This window comes from Python bivittatus, unplaced genomic scaffold, assembly GCF_059951505.1.
Source record: "Python bivittatus isolate LINGU-HERP-01145 unplaced genomic scaffold, Pbiv_v1 ctg000700_np1212, whole genome shotgun sequence".
Classification (NCBI taxonomy): domain Eukaryota; kingdom Metazoa; phylum Chordata; class Lepidosauria; order Squamata; family Pythonidae; genus Python; species Python bivittatus.
Genome location: NW_028277098.1, coordinates 77,910,936 through 77,933,418, shown reverse-complemented (window position 1 = coordinate 77,933,418; position 22,483 = coordinate 77,910,936). Strand labels below are relative to the sequence as shown.

The window sequence follows — 22,483 nt, the reverse complement described above, 5'->3', positions numbered from 1 at the left end:
ATTCTTCCTTTTTATTTTTCTTCCCAGTGCAGCTAACCCTTTGTCTCCTTCCAGCTACATCTGGTTTCATCCCTTCTTTTGCTGTTTCTTCTGGAAGATGGGAAGAGATTGTGTGAGAGAGAATGTACTTGTGTCTTTTTATGTGTATAAGATTCTGTGCAGATGGAGATAAAATAATTTTATAAAGACTATATCTTCTTTTATCACAATTAATAGTTTTTAATTCAGGTTTTATTTACTGTGTTGTGGCTGTTCTTTCTTTTGAAGGGTGCCTTTTGGTATATGTGTGTGTGGGTATTTGGGTTTTGGTGGGAAACTCAAACTGGCAACTGAACCAATCCCCAGCCACAACCAACAAGAGGAAGAAGTTGAGGATTGCTCAGGATTTTTGTCTGTATTTATTGTTATTTTTGTCTACTATTCCTTTTTATGAGGAATGTCACCTTAAATTGAAGATGATTTTCCTTTCAGGTAAATATGGTATATACTGTCTCCCCTATTTTGAATGTTAGTTTGCAAACTTTTCAGGGCAGGGAACTGTCCCTCTATACTCTGTTAAACACTGTTGTCAAAAACTACCTTTTGTGGCATCAGATAATATCTTGGCTGCAATCTAATGCATATAATCTTCTGAATAATTATACTTAGACCTACATAACTTTTAAAATACTAGTGGTTTGCACTGCTAGAACAACTTAGGAGGTTGGACTGAGAGTCACAAAAGCATAATTCCACAATTAATGGAAAGGTAGTTTACCATTATCCCCTCCCACTTTGGCCCCCCAACTTCCCTTCAAATACAGTTGAACTTGCCAGGTTTAAATCCAGTAGACCTTTTCAGGTGATCAACAGAGAAAATGGAATTTGAAAACTCCTTAGCAATGTTTATTGTTAACCTGGTTATCTCTTATCAGGTACTACTAGGATTCTAAACCAGAAGATGTCTTCTCAAAGCCATCGTAGTACTTTGTCACTGAAAGACATACTAGACAATGGATTTCTGATCAGTGCTTCCAGCTGTAGCCACTCTCCAAGTAGCAGCTTATTTCTGGACATGAATAGTGTTCCGAAATCAGAATTATGGGACAGTACAAACTATATTCATAATATAAGTAAAGGGAATACTCTAACTATCAAGGTAACAGAATCCTCTTTGGGTAGTGTGAAGGGAGACCTGCAAACTTCATGTGACAGTGGGACATCTTTTTGCAAAACTCCATTCCAACCATCTGCCTTTGACTTGTCAAACTTTTCTGCTAATAACAGCAAAGCAAATCCCATAGTGAACACATTCCATGATACTAAGTCATCTACACCATGCAAAGAAGACAAGGCCTCTGTACTAACTGAAAACATGATATTAAAAAATTCTGAAATGAGTGATTTTGTGGTCTTCAAGAAACCACTGCCCCCACCAATATGGGAGATCTCTGGAATACAAGCCACTTTGGACAACACTCTGTCTCTTGAAGCAAGCTTAGAAGATACTGGCTCCCTGGGTTGCATGAAAACTGATACTCCTTCTCTGGAGGTGTCACATTTTGCTATGCCACCTGATCCATCAATGAAGCCAACTGATGCTTCTCTTGCCATTCTTTCTGCTGACAACTGAGCCAAAAATTCAAATAAAGAACTGGCTTAATAAGATATTGTGCCACAAAGACATTAACTGAAAGCAACTTTATCCTTTTATATTTAAGGACCTGTTCATGATAGCAATTAATCTAATTTAGTAGTTGAGCAGAACTGAGAGCAAGGTTTATTGAAAGATGTAAAAACTATATTACAGTATAGCCTTTTTGCCATTCTCTGAATGTGGATACCACAGCTGATGTGAAGAGCTGAAATACGGGCAGTGAACTATAGAAAACGTTGATGCAAAAAAACCAGCTTCATTCTTAACTGGGTAAAATATTACTTCATATGCTTTAGTATTTAATCTGCTGTCTAGTTGTTGATTGAAATGTGAATAAAAAACCTTAACTGTATGAATGTCTTGCTTCTCAACCAAACAGCTGGGCTGTGATGCCAGTAAATTTAGTCCCTTTTACTCTTAGGAATCACTAAGGCTAAAACCAGGAACTTCAGCTGTGAATATAGCTGCTCTGTATAGTGAGCTTATCTCAGTTATGGCTTTGGAGCAACTTTTATTGCAGTAAAGAATTCTCAAGCTCTGAACTGGCTTCATCCTGATTATTAGCATGGGATCTAAAAGACTTTTAGCTAAAGGAATATATTGAGTCAGACCACATATTACCCTTGGCCATAACTTGGTTTGATCCAGCACAATATATGGATCTAGTTGTGGATTAATGAATAAATCATGGTTCACACTGAACTCAGTTACTGCTAAAGTTGTAGTAAACTAAATGTGTTCTGAAGTTTCAAGGCTTTTATGAAGTTTAGATGAGGTTCTTTAATGGGAGGAAAGGGCAAGTGCATAGAGAGAAATAAAAGTACAAGGGGAAGCAATGTTTGTTTTGCAATTCATCCACTGAATTAAAGTATGAACTCCTCTTAAGTCTACAAACATCAAATTGTTAAACTGAATTAGCCTAGGAATAGGACAGTTATAACAAGTTCCTCTTTTTTTCCTATACTATTTTGGCAACATGGATCACCTAATAATATCCTCAAAGCAGGATTTGTTTACAGTGTGCAAAGAGAAATGGGTTCTTTAAGCTTGCTGGAAACCTAAACCAAAACCTACTTTCTGCATGAAGCAGAATGTGGACTTTTGTACAAAGTTTTTTCCCCTGCTAGTCTACCTGTCAGTAGTATAAATTGATTCCATTTGAATTGTTTCCATTTCCTTGAAATAAATTGTTACAGGAGGGTGGGTTTGAGTAAATGGAGCTAAAAGACTGTACCTCATTTCTATAAATAAAGTTACCAAGCTGAACAAAAAACACTGCTTTTATGTGGGGAGGAGATCAGTTGTTTCAATTCCTTCCTCTGAGATTAAATGAGCTAAGAGTATCTATTGGCATTACTAAAGTCAAGGCTTAATTGTAACACTTTCTGTTGTGGGAAGAAATTGGCCATATTAGCTGCTTACTCTTCTGCTTTTAAAAAGCTTTGTACAACTCAATTGCACATGCTTTGCCTGGTGAGTGCCTTGCTGTCAAGAACCCCCTTGGGCAACTCTTATTCTTCTATTGGCCATGCTTGTACCAACACTGAAGAATCACCTTAGGGAGCCCCTTAACCCTCACGTGAACTGGGTTTAACCTGCGGTTTTAACTCACCACGTCATTCTAATTCAAAATGAGAATATTCTTGATCTGCTTTAATCAACAACTTAAGACACAAGAGTTGTTACAGCTATTTCTGCAGCTAAGCTACTGAAAGGCCTTTCTGATCAAGAATGGCTGAACAGACTTCCTCATCCAAAGTTGTACCTGAACAGAGGTCTTTAAGACATCCTAATTCATGGAAGTCCGTCTATGTTTCATATCTAGATGGAACAATCTTGCAATAGCAACCATCATTACACATTGTACTAAGGGATGTGGTTTGTCTGGATTTGGTTTAATACATTGTGTGACCTTAGACGATGGTGTTTTAGTTAACAAACATTGGTTAAAAAAAACATGGCATAGATGTGTGAATCCCAGGAATTGGTGCAGCATACCTTCATAAATTTCTAAGGAATAGCAAAAAAATGTGTAGTTGCTGGTTTATAATCTAGCCTGGTTGCTAATGCTTTAGTCTGCATTAAGTGTAAGAGTAAAATCCATTAAATATTTTTTTCAAAGGCAATTATTCTAAGGTCTTGTATGCAAATTGAGCAACTCTGTAGCAATTCTCATTTTACTTATTATTTTTACACAAGTGGGTCACATTATACATATTTATATTGCTCAGAAACAACTTTAGAGAACAAACTAATCAGAAGCAAGAATTTTAAGGTGTACAAATGATTCATTTTTAAAAAACACATTAAATATACAAATATATATATATATATATATACACACACACACACACATATATATATATATATATATAAATCAAAATTACTGCCTTTAAGAGTGTCTCATTCAAAATTTTAGAATATCCCCATATTTACAACATAGTATACAAAATTGGCAGATAACAGTCAGTTATCATGTGCTTGTTCAATAAATTATGATTCCTCTTCTGCCAAAAAGGAGTCATTTATGCTCAGAATTTTTCAGAAACCACCCTGGAATCCAGCTTCACTTGTATCAATATCATGTTCCTTTAAGAAGAAAAAAAGAAAAGTATTAAAATACATCACACACCATCCTAGACTCCCCTTTCCATTTCCAGATTTTAAAATTTTAAAGGTATCACTGGAAAATAGCTTTAATTGACTGAAATTGACTTTAGTAAACAAGCGTATTTAGGGATACTACACCAATAGTTCAGCTCACCCTGTTAACTACCTAACTTTGCTTTGTCTCTGCTACTGTACTGCCTCTAAAATTCTGGATATTATCTTCTCTAACCACATACATCAATGTACATGGAACTATTCTGAGGAATACTGCAGTATGACATTTGCTTTTTAAAGAGATAATAACCTTCATAAGACCGTGGAGAGATTAGACACTTGATATAGCACTAGCTGTTTCAGGGCATATCACATAAAAATGCTGGTACAGATTGTACTTTATACGGTATATGGCTGCTTTCATAGCACCAAAGCTATATTATGTTCAGTTGTGAGACACTTCAAGAAAGTGACTTTAAATATTCTGTGCTAACCAGGCCTAAATAACATAAACCTGAACTAACAATGATTAAGAGATTAGGAGTATTCTGCAGGTTTTCCCAAATCATCTTATCCCTCTTTTAAGAGCTAAGCTTGGTGCAGGATAACAATGGGTTCAACAAGAGTAAAATCTAATCACCTTGTTTTAATCTAGTTTGCAGACACAAGTAAAAAAAATGCAATCTTGATTTATGCACTAGAGTTAGATCTAAAATTGGAAGAGTACACTGATTCAGTATGTGGGAGCATCACCTAAGCTCAGCACTTAGGCCAAGAACCACGTCTTTGGGAGTTGCACTACACAAAGAAGCAAGGCCATATACAATGATTTGAAAAATCAGCAAAAACTCTCCCTTAGGCCAAGAACCACGTCTTTAAAACTCTCCCTTAGCAAATCAGCAAAAACTCTCCCTTAGGCCAAGAAACACGTCTTTAAATTGTATTTTGGGAGTTGCACTACAAAAAGAAGCAAGGCCACATACAATGATTTGAAAAATCAGCAAAAAATAAAATACATTTTAACTCCTACATACTCAGTTATCCCCATCCCTGCACACGTTTCAATTAAGGATTAAATGAACCACAAAGAAGTATAGACATGCTCTCCTATATATACATGCATGCACATCTCATCTATTTGTGGGGGCAGTTTGTCAATATTGGGCAACAGAACCTAAAGGGGTGGATCATGTTAACCCACTGGCCACAAGTTATACATCTAGTTCATAGATAATTATTGTTTTATAGAAGCAAGACTGCAGAATCATCTTTACCTTAAAAATCCCCTTGAAATATTATATCAATACTTTTAATTTAAAAGCAAAGTGTATGATTTATTATGCTACTTCCAAAGTAGCATGCTGAGATCAAGAAGATATCCACTTTCCTAAGAATCTAATTTTATGTATTGTCGAAGGCTTTCATGGCCGGCATACGATGGCTGGTATGGGTCTTCTGGGCTGTGTGGCCGTGTTCTGGAAGTTTTGTTTCCTAACGTTTTGCCAGCACCTGTGACCGGCATCTTCAGAGTGCAGGAGCACAGACAGGAGCAGTTCTCTCTGTGCCCAGGGTGATGTGACCCTTTTGTGGGTATTTATAGAGATCTGGGGGGGGAAGGGGAAAGGGGGGGTGGGGGGGGTTGGTTAACCACATGACTGTGCCACTTAGCAATGGCAGTCCTGGTTGCCGTTAAGTGAGGGCTGCGTGGGCCACATGACCACAACTTGTGGCTTCCTGCTGGTTTCCCCATTGACTTTGCTTGTTGGAAGGCGGCAGGGAAGGTCACAAATTGCGATCACATAATTGCAGGATGCTACGAAGTTGTAATTGTGAGCCAGGCGCCAAGCACCCAGATCGCAATCCTGTGACCATGGGGACGTGACGGTCATAAGTACAAGGACCGGTCGTAACTACTATTCATTCAGTGCCATCATAAGTTTAAATGGTCGCTGAACGAGTAGTCGTTAAGCAAGGACCACCTGTAAAACCATTAGACATGGCTGGAAGGAAAATGTTCAGTAATTACTTGATTTAGCTTCTTGAACTCCACCACTTGAAAGAAAATATGCTCCAGTATATGCTTGGCATCTTGCTGTTCCTTTGGCAGTTTATTAGTTACCCCTAGGATATCACCACATTTTCTGACATAGAATTCCAGATCATCTTCAGTACCTAATAAAATAAAAAGAAGTATGGCTACACATAGATGCAAATATTATTTGGAGCCATTATACCTATTTCTGTAAAGAATTTATAATATCTCATCCTCTAAAGAGCATAGGGAAAGTAGTCTGAAAGATCTGATTTTATAACTGATAGAAAACATTGCCATAGTTGTGTGTGAAAGAGATAGTTAATACATTCATCAACTGTAAGTGTTTAATTTTCATAGAAAACGTTAATAAATGCTAGCTGTCATTCTATTCAATGTTTATACATTTGTTGCTTTGAGCAACAGGTCTATTTATAAACAACAATAGTAATAATTGGTAAACGGAAATTGATATTGCAATTTCTGGCTGAAAGGCATTCTGAAAGGATGAAAAACAAATGAGTTTTATAGAATTCAATAAAGCCTAAATAATTATACATTTCATCTATTTCCAACCTGTTATAATTTATGGATTTTGCTATAATGACAAATGATTACATATTTTACAACCATTAATTAACTGACAGCAACATCAACAATCTCCCATATTTTGCATACAAAACTATTTTTAAAACTAACTGCTTATGAGTTTGTTGAACAAATTCATTTGTACAACTGAAAAATAAACCACAGGATTTAATGAAATGTCATAATGAAATATATGTTCTTCTGTTGTATTCATCACGTACCAGTAAAACTAGGCATTTCTATACATGATAGATGATCTGTTTGTTTCTAACACATCGGATAATTGTATTTATTTTGTTTATAAACACTAAGTCATATGTTGCCATAACTTTATGAGTTTTCTCTGAATAACAATATCAATGAAAATAATTGATTCTTATTCCACAGATTTTTCTATTATCACAGAAATATTGTCCCAATATTCTATAGCTATTTAGTCATATAGCGTCTCATTATTCCAGTTCACTTTCATATTTTAGAAGCATCTAATAACCAAGTATTATTCAGTGACAAAGAACAGATAGATTTAATTTAAACAAAATAATTCTATTTATTTTTTAAAACATGGGAATTATAGTGCAGACAGTTAAGTTCAAAAATGAATTAAAATGTATGCCTTAAAAATAACACTAAGATTTAATAGAAGTCTTGATAGATGTTAAGAAATTATGTGAATCAATTAGAAATCTCTTTGCTAGACATTTAAAACTAAGGACTGAAATCATGAAGAAGGTAGGTTCTTTAAACTAAAGGCCAGTATAAAATGGTACATGGAGTGCAATAACAGATATACCACCCACCAATACTTCCCATTTCTCTGCAAAATGAGGTCTAGCTATAATGCTTCTACTCATCTTAAAAAGCCTAAAGTGGTCTAACAACCTGTTGATCTCCCTGAAATTAGAGATAACAGAGAGATTTCCAAATCTCAGTTTATGGGAAAGAAAGTCTTCTCTGCTGATCAAGAATGTATGGCTTTGTTCATCATGCTTTCTTCTCCAATTGCAACATTTTCAAAATTGATTTTTTTTTGGTATCAAATACAGTTCATCTGGTAATCCTAAAATAAATGGGTCCGTTCCATCACTTTTATCAAGAAAAAATCCACTACAATGCAATCACTGAGATTGAGCTTTAAATCAATTAATGGTAGACAGAAGTTCAAAACTTACTTCTACTATAAACCCAGACATGGAGAAATTGTTATTTGGATATATTTCTGTAAAAAAAAAAAAAAAAAAGCCAGTATCCACTATTCATAAGTGAATACTTCCAGAAAACATAATAGAAAATTACAGACCCAAATTTCACCAACCTTAGTTTGAAATCATAGCCCACTGTGGAGGATTTAAGTTGCTGAAGTACTGAATCATCCTGCAAGTTAGCTTAGCAACCTCATCCCAAATGTTTGGACTACTCACATTTGTTTGTTATTTGGGCAAGACGGGCTTTCTCAGAAGAAAACGTTTCATCCAAATCAAACAAGTCCAGGCTGGGAGGAGGCAACTCTCTGAAAGCTGGTGGAAAAACCTAATAGCAAAAAGGTGAAACAAACATGTATGATTTGCCCTTATTTATTCAAAAAGAAATACTGGTATAGATATTAATTAAACCATTTTAACCTTGGCATTTACTTACACCATATGCACCTGAGAAAGCAATTAGCTGCTCTACTTATAACCTACAATATTCATAATCTCTATTTCTGTTAACCTTTATCTCAAGTTTTAGCCTTTCCCTCAAACACTTTGCTTGATTCACCTTTACTACAGGTATTCAAATGTCTTATAATGTGCCTCCTATCTGGCCTTTGTAATACTTCTTAATTTTACTGATATACCCTGGCTACTTAATTATTTGTTTACCTATGGGTCAACTGTTATATCCAGAAACAAAATACTTGTTTTCGCTACACACTTATTTTATTGTAGTAACAACAAATGACACTGTTACTCACTGCTGGCTGGAGTGCAGGTAAAGGTGTTTCAAACTGTGGCTGAATTAGCTGAAGTGGTTCATATTTCACATTCAGCTGTTCATAAGATCTGTAGAATAAAGTTAGCTTACATAATCTGATAATAAATGTAAAACATCTAATTGACAATACAGTACATAACCAATATTATTGAAAGTGCACTCCTAAACACAACTATTAAGCAACTACAGAACTGAATGGGGACAACTTCAAAATAACTCTGTTTAGGACTATACTGTCAGATAATCCAGCATACTTCACAGAAGGTTAGTATTTTGACCCTTACAATTTACAATATTCCTAAAATACTGATTCTGATACAAACATAGAAACCTATATAAAATGTCAGCAGTAAAGTGCTATAGGTCAATAAGGAAAAAGGTGTTATACATTAAGGCCACAGTCAAGAACTGAGCATCCTTAGAAGAAATACAGCAGCAAGCAACTGGCTTATGTATCACCAATGGGAACTTTGCTTAAAAAACAAAAGATACAACTACTTCTGAGGCAGATGTATAAATAAAGAAGAGACTGCTGTGCTACTTGCTGCACTGAGGAGACATGGGTATCAGTTCCAGAAGAACCATAGACCCAGAACTCTTTCTCCCAACTCTGCTAGGAAACACAATCTTCTACATAGAGGAGGAAAACATAGATACTTTCCTGGCTGCAGCCCATTATTATTTGCTCCTCTTCCTGGATCTGGGATGATATAGTTCAACAGTCATAATCTTAAATTCTGGTGCATACATGGAAGACCATTAGCTTATTTGCTTGCTTTTTTGAGAGTTTTCTATATATTACTACAATTTTTATTATTGCCACCTATCCAAAATAGGCCACAATTATCTATACATTGTAGATTAATTTTAGATTTCTATGGCAATGAGTGCAATATTTAAATCCAAACATCTTATGATTAAAGTTCAATCTCCAAAATGTAAGGAGTATAATTTGTTGTTGTGTTTTAAAAAACAAGATATTATTTTGAGAATAATAGATATTCTCAGATACTGACTTAATAATTTTGGGAAGTGCTGTAGTATCCAGTTGGTAAATAGACATGTCAAAGAGTGTTGTAAAATCTCGTGGATTCTCATCTCCCTCCTGCAGACAAACTCGTAGTCGTTCTGACAAAATGGCTATATCAGGAAGCATTGTATAATCAGAAATCTGAAAAAACCAAAGAGCAAAGTAGCAGCTGGGATTGAAAAAAAAAGAGCATTGCTACTAAGATAGGTAAATATATAATAACTATATTTTAATTAGTAGCCAAGATGCTATAACTCAGCAGTGTAATTCAAATCCAATTTGTTCCATCTTCAGACTAGAAGCAAATACATCTAATACAAATGCTTTGAATGGCAAAATACTTTGGTCAGAATATACTAATGTTAACACTGATTGTGAAATTGTTTTATTTATTAGAAAATCCATCTTGGAAGGGTGGTAGTTGAAGGGATGCATTGAACATTAATTGAGATAAAGCATAATCATACATTTTGCCAGATCAAATAAAACTTTACTGAAAATGTGACAGGTTGTTATTAATCAGGCTAATACATTTTCAATATAATCTAAACTAGCTCAAACATCATAACAAAATATTGAAACTTTGGCCATGGCAATTATAACATTTCAATGTGGAGTGGCATGATTCTCCCAGCTATGCAAGTTTTGAAAGCTATCGAACATGTCCTATATACAGTTCCTATTTGAAGTATTAAAATAGGAAAGGACATACATGTGATCCAAAATTCCATTTTGAAGCATATTTTTGCTCTTTTAAGTAGAAAACAGAAAAAATAGGTCTCCATTGTATGTCATGGAGTAATACTGTACAAGACAAGACAAAATACAGGGATAACATCTCTATTCAGAGATTTACATGGAAAAAACCACAAGATTCTTGGGACACTTTAACAAGACCACATCTAGATGAGTTCTTATTCAGAGAAAATGTACTTTTTGAACAATTAAAAAAGCAGCTAATGTTCTAGTACTGTTTCTACTATCTGGCAATTTGTCCTGATTGCAAAATCTCAGCAGATTTGTTTGTTTCATTGTTGTTTAAATTTTCAGATATATCTTGGCCTCAACAATTACAAACCTTTTGGTTAAAAAGTTAAGGGTGGCTGATATCAATAATGCACAATGCATGCAAAACTGTGTTTTTAAAGACTGAGAGGTGATTTCTGCTATAATTCTAGGTATAATATTGTATTGCTCTAAGTATTGCTGAAGAGAAATGCTTGAAATCAACTATTCTAAAACAAAAGTCATGGTTTTCACAATTAAATAATAATCCGATAGAACAAGTTAAGTTATTCAAGTACTTAAGCAATTGTAAATCCCATGTCAATTATGTTATCCTAAATGCACAAAAATCAGCCTCAGATCTCCAACTCTTTCATTTTTTTAAAGGAACTCAATTTGTATCAGCAATGCTTAAAGTTTTTTCAGCCACAGTCCATGGTGAACTTCTCTTTAGAGCTCAGTTGGGCCCATACAAGTCATTCTCTCCCTCAAAAAGAGTACAGTCCCAATTTCGAAGCACCATCTTCCAAGCCTCCCACTGCATTCCTAATATGATGTGGCACTGTGAAGCCAGTTTGTTTAAAACTGAAACGTCTACTTGGATGTTTTCTGACTGGCTTAAGTTACTCTTCTTTCCCACTGCTCTGGCTCCTCTAATTCTAACTGAAAGCTTTAATTCCTCTTGGATCCAGGCAGTCTATGAGAAACTAACATTCTTTGGGTTCTCAAGAGCCTGATGGGCTATGAATCAGTATTATTCACACTTAAGCAGCATCCTCTGGATTTGGAGATACAAATGGACCTGTCAGCTTTGTCTAGAAATGTGTTCCTGAGCAGATCTACTCATCTATTCTGCCCAGCCAAGGTATTTTAGCCAAATAATAGTACCTAAATTCAGGAGAGCCTTTTCTTTAATCAAATCTAACCCAACAGCTGTTACTGAGGGGAGATATTGAAACATTCAATTTGAGTAGAGATTGTACCCCTGCAGTGAAAGAACAATTCACATCCTGAATCATGTTGTTTTGTACTACTACTACTATGTTAATGCTCAGCAGGAGTTACTATTTCCATTTCTAGTTAAACATTCAGGTCACTCTGACTCTTTTTACCTCCAGCTATTATTATCAGATCAGTCTGACTCCATTTCACAGAATGTTGCTAAATGTTGCTCTACTGTCTGTACAATATGCCTCAATCTGTCTTTAAGCAGCTCTTAGAGACTCCATACTGATTCTGTTGGTCACATATTTTAAAGAATTATGGTTAGAATTAAACGTAGGTATTTATCCAGCTGATCTTCTATACTTAGCTATTATATCTCTATGTTCTTTTATTGGCCTTTAATATCTTCCTTTTATTTAGGAATTATATTTTTCCCAGGAATTCATTTATGCTGCTTATACCCATAATAAATTCTTATGGTTATGGTGCAAAAAAAAAGGGGGGGGGCTTAGAATTATAACAGAAAGGAAATCACATGTATGTACAATACAAGAACTAATTTTTTAACTGTAATTTTAAATTTTAAATATTTATCTGAAAATAGAGAATTATATCTTGCTCTTTCAGTCTTATTCAGTTTATGACAAAAGTGAACTGTCATTTCTGTTACGTGATGCCATATGAATTTTTTAAAAATTTCTTATTTTATTACAACTTATGGTTTGTGCAATAAAGCTTATGTACATAAACACATATGCATATACACTTACTTCTGGATCTTCTGCATCTATCTGATTTAAGTGAATGTTGTTTGTTGTAAGCCATTGGAAAAGTACATCCTAAGAAACCACAGAATTCTGTTACACTTGTGAAACATTTAAATGAACCACATTAACACTAAAAACCTGGTCCCACAACTCAGCTCCCTTATTCCCTTTATCTCTGTGAAAGTTTGATGACCTTTAACAGAGTTTAAAACTCTTTTTATTGAATTAGTGAGTTAGTGTACGGCCTAGTAATCAAGTATGAAGTGTTTAAAGTTACTTGAATTATCTGAAAAAGATTGTATCTGCATAAGATGTATTCTCTCCTATTAAAGTACAGGTAGTCCTCGATTAATGACCACAACTGAGACCGGAATTTCAGTCACTAAGCGATGCAGTTGTAAAGCGAGACATCATGTGACCACATCACTTAGCAATTGCAATCCCGGCAATTCCTCTTACCATCATTAAGCAAATTTTTCAGGTCATTAGCTGAGGAACTGCCCCAATCCAAGCCATTTCCACGCTTGGTCCCTCCCATCTCTGAGCCTCAGTAAAGTAAGGGATTGCCTCCAACTCCCCCCACCTGCCTATCTCTCCCCATCTCTGCCTTTTTGCCCCCCTGCGCCCTGCCTTGTGGGGTGGCAAGTGGCTCTGGGGCTGTTTGCCATGCCTCAGGAAGCCACAGTCACCTCAGCCTAGTCCCAGCCAGAGTTGCACTTGCCACTCTGTGCTCCACTGCCCCAGCTGATCTTGCTGTCTTTCTGCTCCCGCTGTTGAAGAGGCATGCCAGCCTGGCTGCTGGGCAGGCTGGCCTGGGCTTCTGCTGTGAGAAAAGGAGAAAAAAATAACCCGAGTAGTCCCTTTGCACAGAGCTCTTGGGCAGGGCTGAGCAAAGGAAAAAAAAAAACCAGAGCAGCACTTGGTTTTATTTCCTTTGCTCAGCCCTGCCCAAGAGCTCTGCGAAAGGGACTGCTCGGGTTTTTTTTTTCTTTTTTCGCAGCTGAAGTCAGGCAGGCCTTGTCACCAATGGGAGCAAGAAGACGGCAAGATCAGCAGAGTGCAGGGTGGCAGGGGGCTAAAAACGTATAGATGGGGGAGGTAGGCAGGTGGGGGGAGTTGCAGCACCCCTGCAGTTCTAAGTGCGGATGGGCTGCCAAGCACCCAAATTTTGATCATGTGACTGCAGGAGCACTGCAACACCATAACTTTGGGCACCAGCCGTAAGTCACTTTTTTCAGCACATTCGTAACTTCAAATGGTTGCTTAACAAATGGTTGGTAAACGAGGACTACCTGTAACTATAACTGTCAAGAAGCAAAGAAAAAAGTGGTTTTCATGGGAAAAAATCTAGCATAAAAATTGGCTGGCTTAGCATCAGTGTACCAAAAAGCAACAACCATGTGGTCTATTTTGATTGAAGCAGTATGTAAGTCCCATAAACACATAAATAAATAAAGGTCTGAAGGAAAGGATAAAGCAGCAAACCCTTCTACTTGCATTGCTTTAAATATGCTCATTCTGATACATTAACTTTTGAGTTTCAGGAAAAATTTACTAGTCTTTCATTTGAAAGGATATAGTATTACAAGATTAAATGATGACTCACCATGATCTTGCTATTTTCTTCTTTTTCCAAATACTGGTCACTGAACATATGACAAGATCCCAATACTGCTAATTTGCCACCTTGATTCTATCAAAGAATAAATGTAAGAACAGCACATTTATGAATTATAGTTATCTAAGGGAACATCTAAAACATGCTATCTAGATAAAGTTAATTCAATTTTAAAAGTCAGGTATATTTTTTATAAGGTGATATAATAAAGAGAACCACTAATCAACATAGATATCTGAGCATTTGCACTGGTTATTGTGATGTTATCAAAACTAACATTATTTTTTTTGGTGAACAAGAAAGATTGATCAAGATTTATGGCATTATTTTTAAGTTTACTTTTCTTGAGCCCGTAAAAAATTTAACAACATACACAGCAGTTCTATATTTTGCTGCTCCTTCTAGCTGATCTGAGAAACGGTGAAAAGGTACAGCCCTAAAATAGGTGTATTACAATTAAAAAAACAAAGAACCCTCCAATACTCCTTTCAAACATATAACATGGCTCATATGTGTAATATTTCAGCTCTTAGCCACGTCCCCACCCACCAGTATCTGTTTTCTGACCTGGCCAACCACAAAGGGCTGACATCTAGGTCTAGAGACCAAGTTCAGATATTAATAATAATGATAATTACTGTACTGTACTTTGCATTAACGTGTTTTAAAAACAACAATAACTATTTCTGACAATTTCTAAACCAGGTGAGGAAGGGAATAGAATAGTTGTTAATATCCTTTTGTTTGAAATCATGTCTACTATTTTCAAATGGCAAAATAGAGAGGAAATCTTATTTTAGCATAAAGAACTAAAGTTGGACAGAAGTTATGACTCAGTGATGTACCTTATAATGATAAAAAGCCAATATGGGTCTATTAAGAGGAAAACAGACAGAGCCTGTAGACAGAATAGCCACTGCAGGTTTCATCACATTTAATGTAGCACCAAATGGATATATAAAAGTGAGAGCCCTAGAAAAAGATGCAAAGAATGTCATAACCAATTTTAAAATGTTGCAGCATTGTACATTTCCAGATATAATATACTGTAACAATACTTCTCCATAACACAGTTTTTTCACTTAAAAAAAAAAAAAGATTCATGGCATATGCAATGTAGCATATAAGATACTTACTGTGAATCATTTCCACCGCTATCTTCATCTATTATCCCAGTCACTGTTTTTCCTGCAGCTCTGCTGATTTCCCTTATTGGGGGAAATACAAAATCAACTGAGATTAATATTTTAATACAGTATCGTTATTTAAATAAATTTTGCCTGCAACAATTTATTATCCACTAACGACTTACCGATTTAAAACTCCATTGGACACCAAGGCTTCTTTAGGATGAAAATATTTATAATATACATTTCTCACCACAGAATCTTAAAAGAAAGAAAAACAAATATTTACAAGTAGTCCCCGGGTTAAGAACGCCCAGGTTACAGACTTACATAATTAAGAATGGAGCCTATTGTAGCAAAATTCAAGTTAAACACACAATGGTTTGAGTTCATTACACAATACTACTTATACAGTATTATACTATATGCAATACTGTTCCAGCTTACGTATAAATTCAACTTAAGGACAGACCTTGGGAATGGAATTCGTCCTTAAACTGGGGACTCCCTGTACTGAACTGCAATGCTTCAAGACAGAGATTCCATTTCATGGTCATAACTAAAGGGAGATATTTTCTAATGATGAATCTATGATCAGCGGTGTATATATAATCCTAGCAAAAATAAAAATAGCAAAGTCATAATCTATGAGAGAGGTGCAGTGGCACAGGGACTCTCTTTAGTGACCCACCTTAATCGCTGTCTTCTGTTGCTTTCATGCTCTGTGCACTGCTATTGCCCCAAATATACTGCAGCTTGGCATGCTATTTACTATAAACCAAGGCCCTTCTGTTATCTTACGCACTGGAGCATGTTTATGTATGGAAAGTGGAACGGGTTGCTGATATTTTAATATGCAGGGAAGTTATAGCACAAGTGGAATAGTTGTAGCAAACAAAGGGAGTGTGACAATGTTTAAATGAAAATCATACTTGCTCTCTGTCCAACTAAAGTTCAGGAGTGCAACCATAACAAATATGACATATTCAGGTGTCAGTCTACCTAATATTGATTCTCTTATTTAACACATTTGTTTACTGCTTCCCATATCTATGTATCTTTCATTCATTCATTCATTCATTCATTCATTTCTAAAATTTATCTAATTGCCTAAAGCCTGCTAGATTCTAGGCAGCTTACAGAAATTGTTAAAAAAATACAAAAAAATTAAATTATGATTAATATGCAAAACATGACAAGTAGTCCTCGAGTTATGACCATTTGTTCAGCGACCATTCAAAGTTATGACAGTGCTGAATGAAGGGATTTATGACTGGTCCTCGAAGTTCCAGTCATTGCAGCACCCCCACGGTCATGTGAACAAAATTCAGGTGCCTGGCAACCAGCCTGCACTTATGATCAGTTGCAGCGATCGCCATTTCCCCCAAGTAAAGTCAATGGGAAACTGGCAAGGAAGGTTGCAAATTACTGGGGTAAGTCTCCCCCACTTGGCCTTTCTTTACTCGCAGGCACTGTGCCCTCCTTCCTCCCTTTCCTCATACACACCCCATGTCCTCTTTCCCCAGCCTCCCTGTGATCGCACGCACCCTGCACCTTCTTTCCTCAGCCTCCCTATGCTCGCATACACATACTTTGCGCCCTCTTTCCCTGGCCTCCCTGCAATCTCATGCACCCCACACCCTCATTCCCCAGCCTTTCTGAGCTTGCGCTGCACCAAGCACTCCCTCCCCCAACTTGCACATGGCCTGCACCGGGCCTCTCCCACCCACTGCGGCACCCCTGTGTTCCTTACCTGGGACTCCTGCTTTCTGCTTAACAACCCGCATGTCTTGGGTTATGACAACAACCAGGACGGCCTGGATTGCCATCAATAAGTGATGTGGTCACGTGACTTCTTCTTTACAACCGCATCACTTAGCGATGGCAATCCCGGTCCCAATTGCAGTCGTAACTCAAGGACTACCTGTATACAATTAGATGCAGCTTCACAGTATGTCATATAGTGGCATCTCTAAGTGGTTTACCACAAAATAAAAAAAAATTGACATTAAAATAATATAAAAACAATGCAGTGAAAAAGGCATGTATTGGGAAAACAGAAACAAAACATAAAAGTCACATAAGGGTAGATTTGTTCTTGTACAGGATTATTTCCAAAATCAACAGATATTAAGAATAAAGGAGTTTGTCAAAGCTACAACCATGTCTTTGTTTTTCAGACTAATATTATTAGTCTGGATGTGAAAATATAAAAGGTGTTGAAATAGATATTTAGCTGTAATTTGTTTTCTATTTTGAACTAAGAGTTTGAATACATTTTTAAGACTATAAAAGTCGCAATCCCTTTCTTATGTCAGTTATTACTGTACCATTATTGACCATGATCCCGAATTCTTCTAATAAAAAGTTGATGTTGGTATCATAACGAGATTCACCACCTTCTCCCAGCATCACCAAGATATCCCCACCACTTTCTAGATACTTCTTCAGAACTTCAAACTGAGAAGGAAAAAAGGCAGAAAAAACTAGTCCTATTGATAGAAGGTTGGATTCACAAGTTTTTTCTTAGTTAAGTTACTCCTTGAAAATTAAGTCAGTCATATTACATGACCTGTAACATTTATTATATATCTGAATATTTGCAAAATCCCATTTAAGAACATGTATTCTGTTTTTAATAAGAAAATGATCAGATTGATCCTGCAACTTTGCTATATTTTAAAATGTGCAATAGGGATTTACAAGCTAACAAACAATCTGTTTCTTGGCGTACAGCAAAACTGGGCGGACTTCAGTTTTGCATGCCCTTTCTTCCCATTCTTTAGCTTTCTGTTTCTCCCCCAAAATATAAACCTTATTAACTATGAATGAATATTTAAGTTCTTCTCAGTGTTTAAGATATAATTAACACCAGGCCAATAAACAGATAATGTATTTAGTGCTACTACATACTTCAGCAGCTGTAAACTTTTCTCTGGGTCCTGCTGTAATCCACAGTTTTACTCCTGACAGTTTCTCTGAAGTGATTTCATCTTTTAAACTACAAACAAATGAACAAGAAATGTTATTCCACCAATTCAAAAATCAGAAAAGAAATACAATCTGTTTTAAGGAAAATCTTATGGCATGTAACCAACCACCTTAGAATTGTGTTATTAAGTCACATGTTTATTGTCCTTAAACTAGCCTGGTTTATAAAACAATAAACCCTAGTTTAAGTATAGCTTGCTATTATAACTGATTTGAGTATAAGTCATAACAGATTTGAATATAAGATTAAATTACATGTGTCTATTTTGTTTATAAGTATAAACAGAAAAACCAAAGGAGGAATAAATAGATTGTAAATATTAGCACACAGGTTAAACCCTTAGTTTCATAAGCCTTAACTTAGAAGTCATTTATGCTTTTGTCCCACTTGGAAGATGAGGATTCAGAACTGTTTCCTAAACATATACATCAGTTTCTAACATCACAATATTCAAAACTAAATATTGCACTAGAATATATTTGGGTTTTGGTTGTTGTTTTTTTTACATTTTGAAACTGGACAAAGAAATCAAGCTGTTATTGAAATCCAAAATGCAAAATAATGTCCTGATTGTGGAATAAAATTGAAAGGCTCAAGGGAGTTTTGTTACATGACAACTAATGCACGGATATGTTGAAATATGGATTACTTCTACAATTATCCTTATTTTAGATTTCAGACAGGCTGAGATGTGAGCTTAATAATATGCAAAATTTCTACAGACTTTGCCTCCTATGCTCCCCAAACATTTTATTCCTTCTTTTAACTTTACCACAGGTCTAGAAATAAAGGTTGATTCATTTCTTCCTATATTCCACTTTCCTATCTCATAAGAACTGATATGGGGCTAGAGTGGGTGTTGAGCCCCTGTCAGCTGTTTTTGTTACATTGTACATTTTCTAGATGTGCATGATTCTTTTTGCTCAGTTTTATGGCTCTTTCCTCTTTTAACTGTAAGTTGCTCAGAGCCATCTGGGGTTTCAGAAGCCTCTAAATTTAAAGAAATAAAATCTGAACAAATTATAGATTTCAAAAAAGACATAAAATACTGTCAATTCCACCTACCTCTGTATTTTCCAGTTACTACGAAGTTTTTTTTGTAAAATCCTATAACCACTGTTCATAGTAAAAATTTCCTTTTTGGAAGCATTGAAGATAATTATATTCCGAAGATCTCCCTCCATAATTACCTCAAAGATGAAGAAAAGAATACAATCACATAAAAAAAAGGAACAGCAAACAAGCACTATAAATATCAATTACTGTATTTTGTCCATAGCTTAATGTGCAGTACAGTATTTTTTAAAAAATAAGATTGTTAAAATTCTTATCTTCTTTATAGCAATTCTAAAAAGATTATTAGCTGCCCAGAGTCACGTACATGAGGTGGGTGACCATTTAAATTCAATAAACAAACAAAATTATGAGAGTGAAAATTGATCTAAAAGTCCCATTATAATAGCAATTAACATTCATAACATTTTCAATTACATTTCCTCCCTAAAAACATTATATTTGCATCATGTATTCTCAGTTATGCTACTAAAGGAACCAAGTATGCATATGATTTGAAAGTGGCATGTTGGGAACTAGGATATCCAAAATCCTAAGGTTAGGGGTTCAATTTTAAATATATCCTTAATGCCCATTGAAATTTTCCCTGTTTTGGAGGTGGGGGGTCAGAAAGGGAGGTGGGAAAAAAACATAATGAAAAACCTTTATTTAAATATCAATTTTTTTCAGAAAGATTAATGGAAGTAATGAAAAAAAATACTGATTTAGTCACAGACAACTGTAATGAAATTATCTTCAAGGACAAAAATATATTACTCAAATACAGAGGGCATACAAAGTTCTATAAAACAACTTCAAATAGTTTAATAGATTCTGAGGATTATAGCTGCAGAAGAGAAAACAGTAGGTTCTTTAATGTAATTCTCAGCATCTTCTCCAGATTACAGTTCTTGGTGAGAAACCATGAATTATACTGCTCCGCAATGTAGATATGCATCTGCGGCTAGAAAAATAAAAGGAATTCTATTGTTCGATCTATCCCTGCCATTGAGGAACAGAAAAAGGCGGGTTCACACATAACTGTTAGTTTTTTCCCTTGTGCCATTGCTCTGTTAAACACTGTATGATTTGATATGTACTGGACAGTGGCTTCTTCTTTGGAAAAGTTATTTTATTGGGCAGTGTTATTGTTACTGTTTATTAATTTTTTGTTGCTATCCAAACGCACCGTTGATCTTGCTGTTCGTCACTGAAGACAAATTCCTTGTGTATATTTTATACTTGGTCATTAAAGTATTTGTATTGTATTGTATTGTAATTAGGATTACCAGACATCCTGCAAAAGGAGGACTTGTCCTCATGTCCTCCATCTGGCAGGCATAGCATTAAAATCAAATATTGTCTGGCTTTTTGAGTATCTACAAGCTATCTCTTTCTGAGCAGCTTTTCTCTGCAGCACAGGCCCCAAGTTAACAAGCTCTGCCTGAAATTGACACAACCTTAATCAGTTACATACTAAAGGCTTTTGCCTCCTAAGGGCTCTAGCACATTCCTGCTATTGAAAAACCAGACTTTCTGATGCTAGAAAAAATAATTTCATATTCATGTAGGCCTAAGTACATTTTTTTGCAGTTTTTCACTGTAATTTTTGTTGTGGATGCCAAGAGAATTAAACAGTGTGTCCTTTGTCCTCCTTCCAGTTGTCTATATCCTCGTTTGCCTCTTCAGATATCTGGTAATCCTACATGTAATGCTAAGCCATAATGGGGCCTCTTTGTTTCTATATTAGCATGATGTGCAGATCCACCCATTATAGCTTATCATCTGCAAACTAAACCATTATGGCTGTTCAACAAACCATGATAAAAACTACTATTCTATATGAAAATCATATATTTTCATTGTCACACCGAAAATTGTACATGTTCAGTTGATGCATACTTATTCAGTTTATGCATATTTCTTCTATTTTAGCCTTTTTTTTACAATTTTAATGTTATAATAATAATAATAATAATAGTTTGGTATTTATTAGTGAATTGTTTTTAGTCTTCTTGTAGCCTTGTTGTTTTAGCCTACAGTCACTTGTTTTGTGAGATTGGCAGCTATATACATTTGACAAACAAACAAACAAACAAACAAATAAACAAATAAATATTATATGTCCACACAGAGGGGAAAAAATTACCATGTTCTCTGCGGGTGAGTTCCTATGTTGTTAACTGGGAATGAGAGAGACATTCAACATGCATACCTTCTATGGAACAGAATTGCCAGACACCTCAACTCGCTGAAGTTTTGCTCATCACACTGACGTTAGAAACAAGACTCCTTGCTAGGGAAGTGCAGCAACATATTCTCTATCAAGGGACTGATGAAAAAGATTTCCTCCCTTTAGGCGTTGGGCAGGAAGACGAGGTTCTTTGCATCTGTTTAATTCAGGAGTGGGGAATCTCTGGTTTTCCAAAAGTTGCTAAACTACCATTCCCAGCATCCTTGGCGACGCTGGTCCGGCTCCACCAGCAACAGTTGAAGGGCCACCAGTTCCCCAGCCACACTTTAATCCTTCTGCAACGGTTCGGACCGGGAGGAATAAGGGGCCACCTTACATCCAAATGGGGAAAGCTCCTCTTGAAGCACCCTACCGGCACCCCATGCTTTGCAAAGATCGTCTGCCAGCGAGTCCGCCAAGCCCAAAGGAAGGGACGTCTGAGCCCCCGCCCGAGGGGGCTGTACACATCCCAAAGCCAGCCCTACTTTCCTGCACGTAAATGGACTAAAAATGCAAGAACGGAAAACGAGCGTTTGAAGTGAGTCCGCAACATATTACTAACTCACCCTTCTTTCCGTATATAGCGTAGGGAGAGCTCCCAAGGAATTTATTTACCTGCGGGGTCGCTACCATTTTCTCGCGGTTCCTAGATTATCGAACCGCGGTGGCAGCAGCAACACACGGTAACTAAGGGCCGCTCCACCCTAGCAACGCGATTCTCTTCCTGCGCATGCTCGAAACGCGGCTTAGCTGGTAAAACTCCGGAGGTGGGAGAGAAGGGAAGACAGAAAGTGAGAGGTTTGGTGACGTCTGATCCGGGAATGGCAGAGACTCGCTGACTTTGAACTGCTGAAGGGGAAGACTTCGCCGGTGGAA

General features: G+C 36.2%; 2 protein-coding genes across 4 annotated transcripts; one reads left to right on the top strand and one right to left on the bottom strand.

Moving 5' to 3' along the window:
* Nucleotides 1-940: 940 nt before the first annotated feature.
* LOC112541064 (uncharacterized) lies at nt 941-1,612 on the top strand. Its single transcript, XM_025168941.1, has one exon. The coding sequence runs from the start codon at nt 941-943 to the stop codon at nt 1,610-1,612; it is 672 nt and encodes a 223-aa protein (XP_025024709.1).
* A 1,418-nt stretch (nt 1,613-3,030) lies between these two features.
* IFT52 (intraflagellar transport 52) lies at nt 3,031-22,404 on the bottom strand. Of its 3 annotated transcripts, none has more exons than XM_025168945.2 (14): nt 22,174-22,404; nt 19,387-19,511; nt 18,243-18,330; nt 17,660-17,789; nt 15,515-15,590; nt 15,339-15,410; nt 15,048-15,174; nt 14,191-14,277; nt 12,588-12,656; nt 9,854-10,008; nt 8,818-8,905; nt 8,282-8,390; nt 6,267-6,412; nt 3,031-4,225 (listed from the first exon to the last, which is right to left on the bottom strand). In XM_025168945.2, the coding sequence occupies exons 2-14, from the start codon at nt 19,503-19,505 to the stop codon at nt 4,178-4,180; spliced, it is 1,314 nt and encodes a 437-aa protein (XP_025024713.1). In that variant the 5' UTR covers nt 19,506-19,511; nt 22,174-22,404; the 3' UTR covers nt 3,031-4,177. The 3 variants fall into 3 exon arrangements, with proteins under 3 accessions (XP_025024713.1, XP_007431881.1, XP_007431883.1); XM_007431819.4 differs by having other exon boundaries at nt 22,223-22,404; XM_007431821.3 differs by having other exon boundaries at nt 3,032-4,225; nt 21,590-22,404.
* Nucleotides 22,405-22,483: the final 79 nt, after the last annotated feature.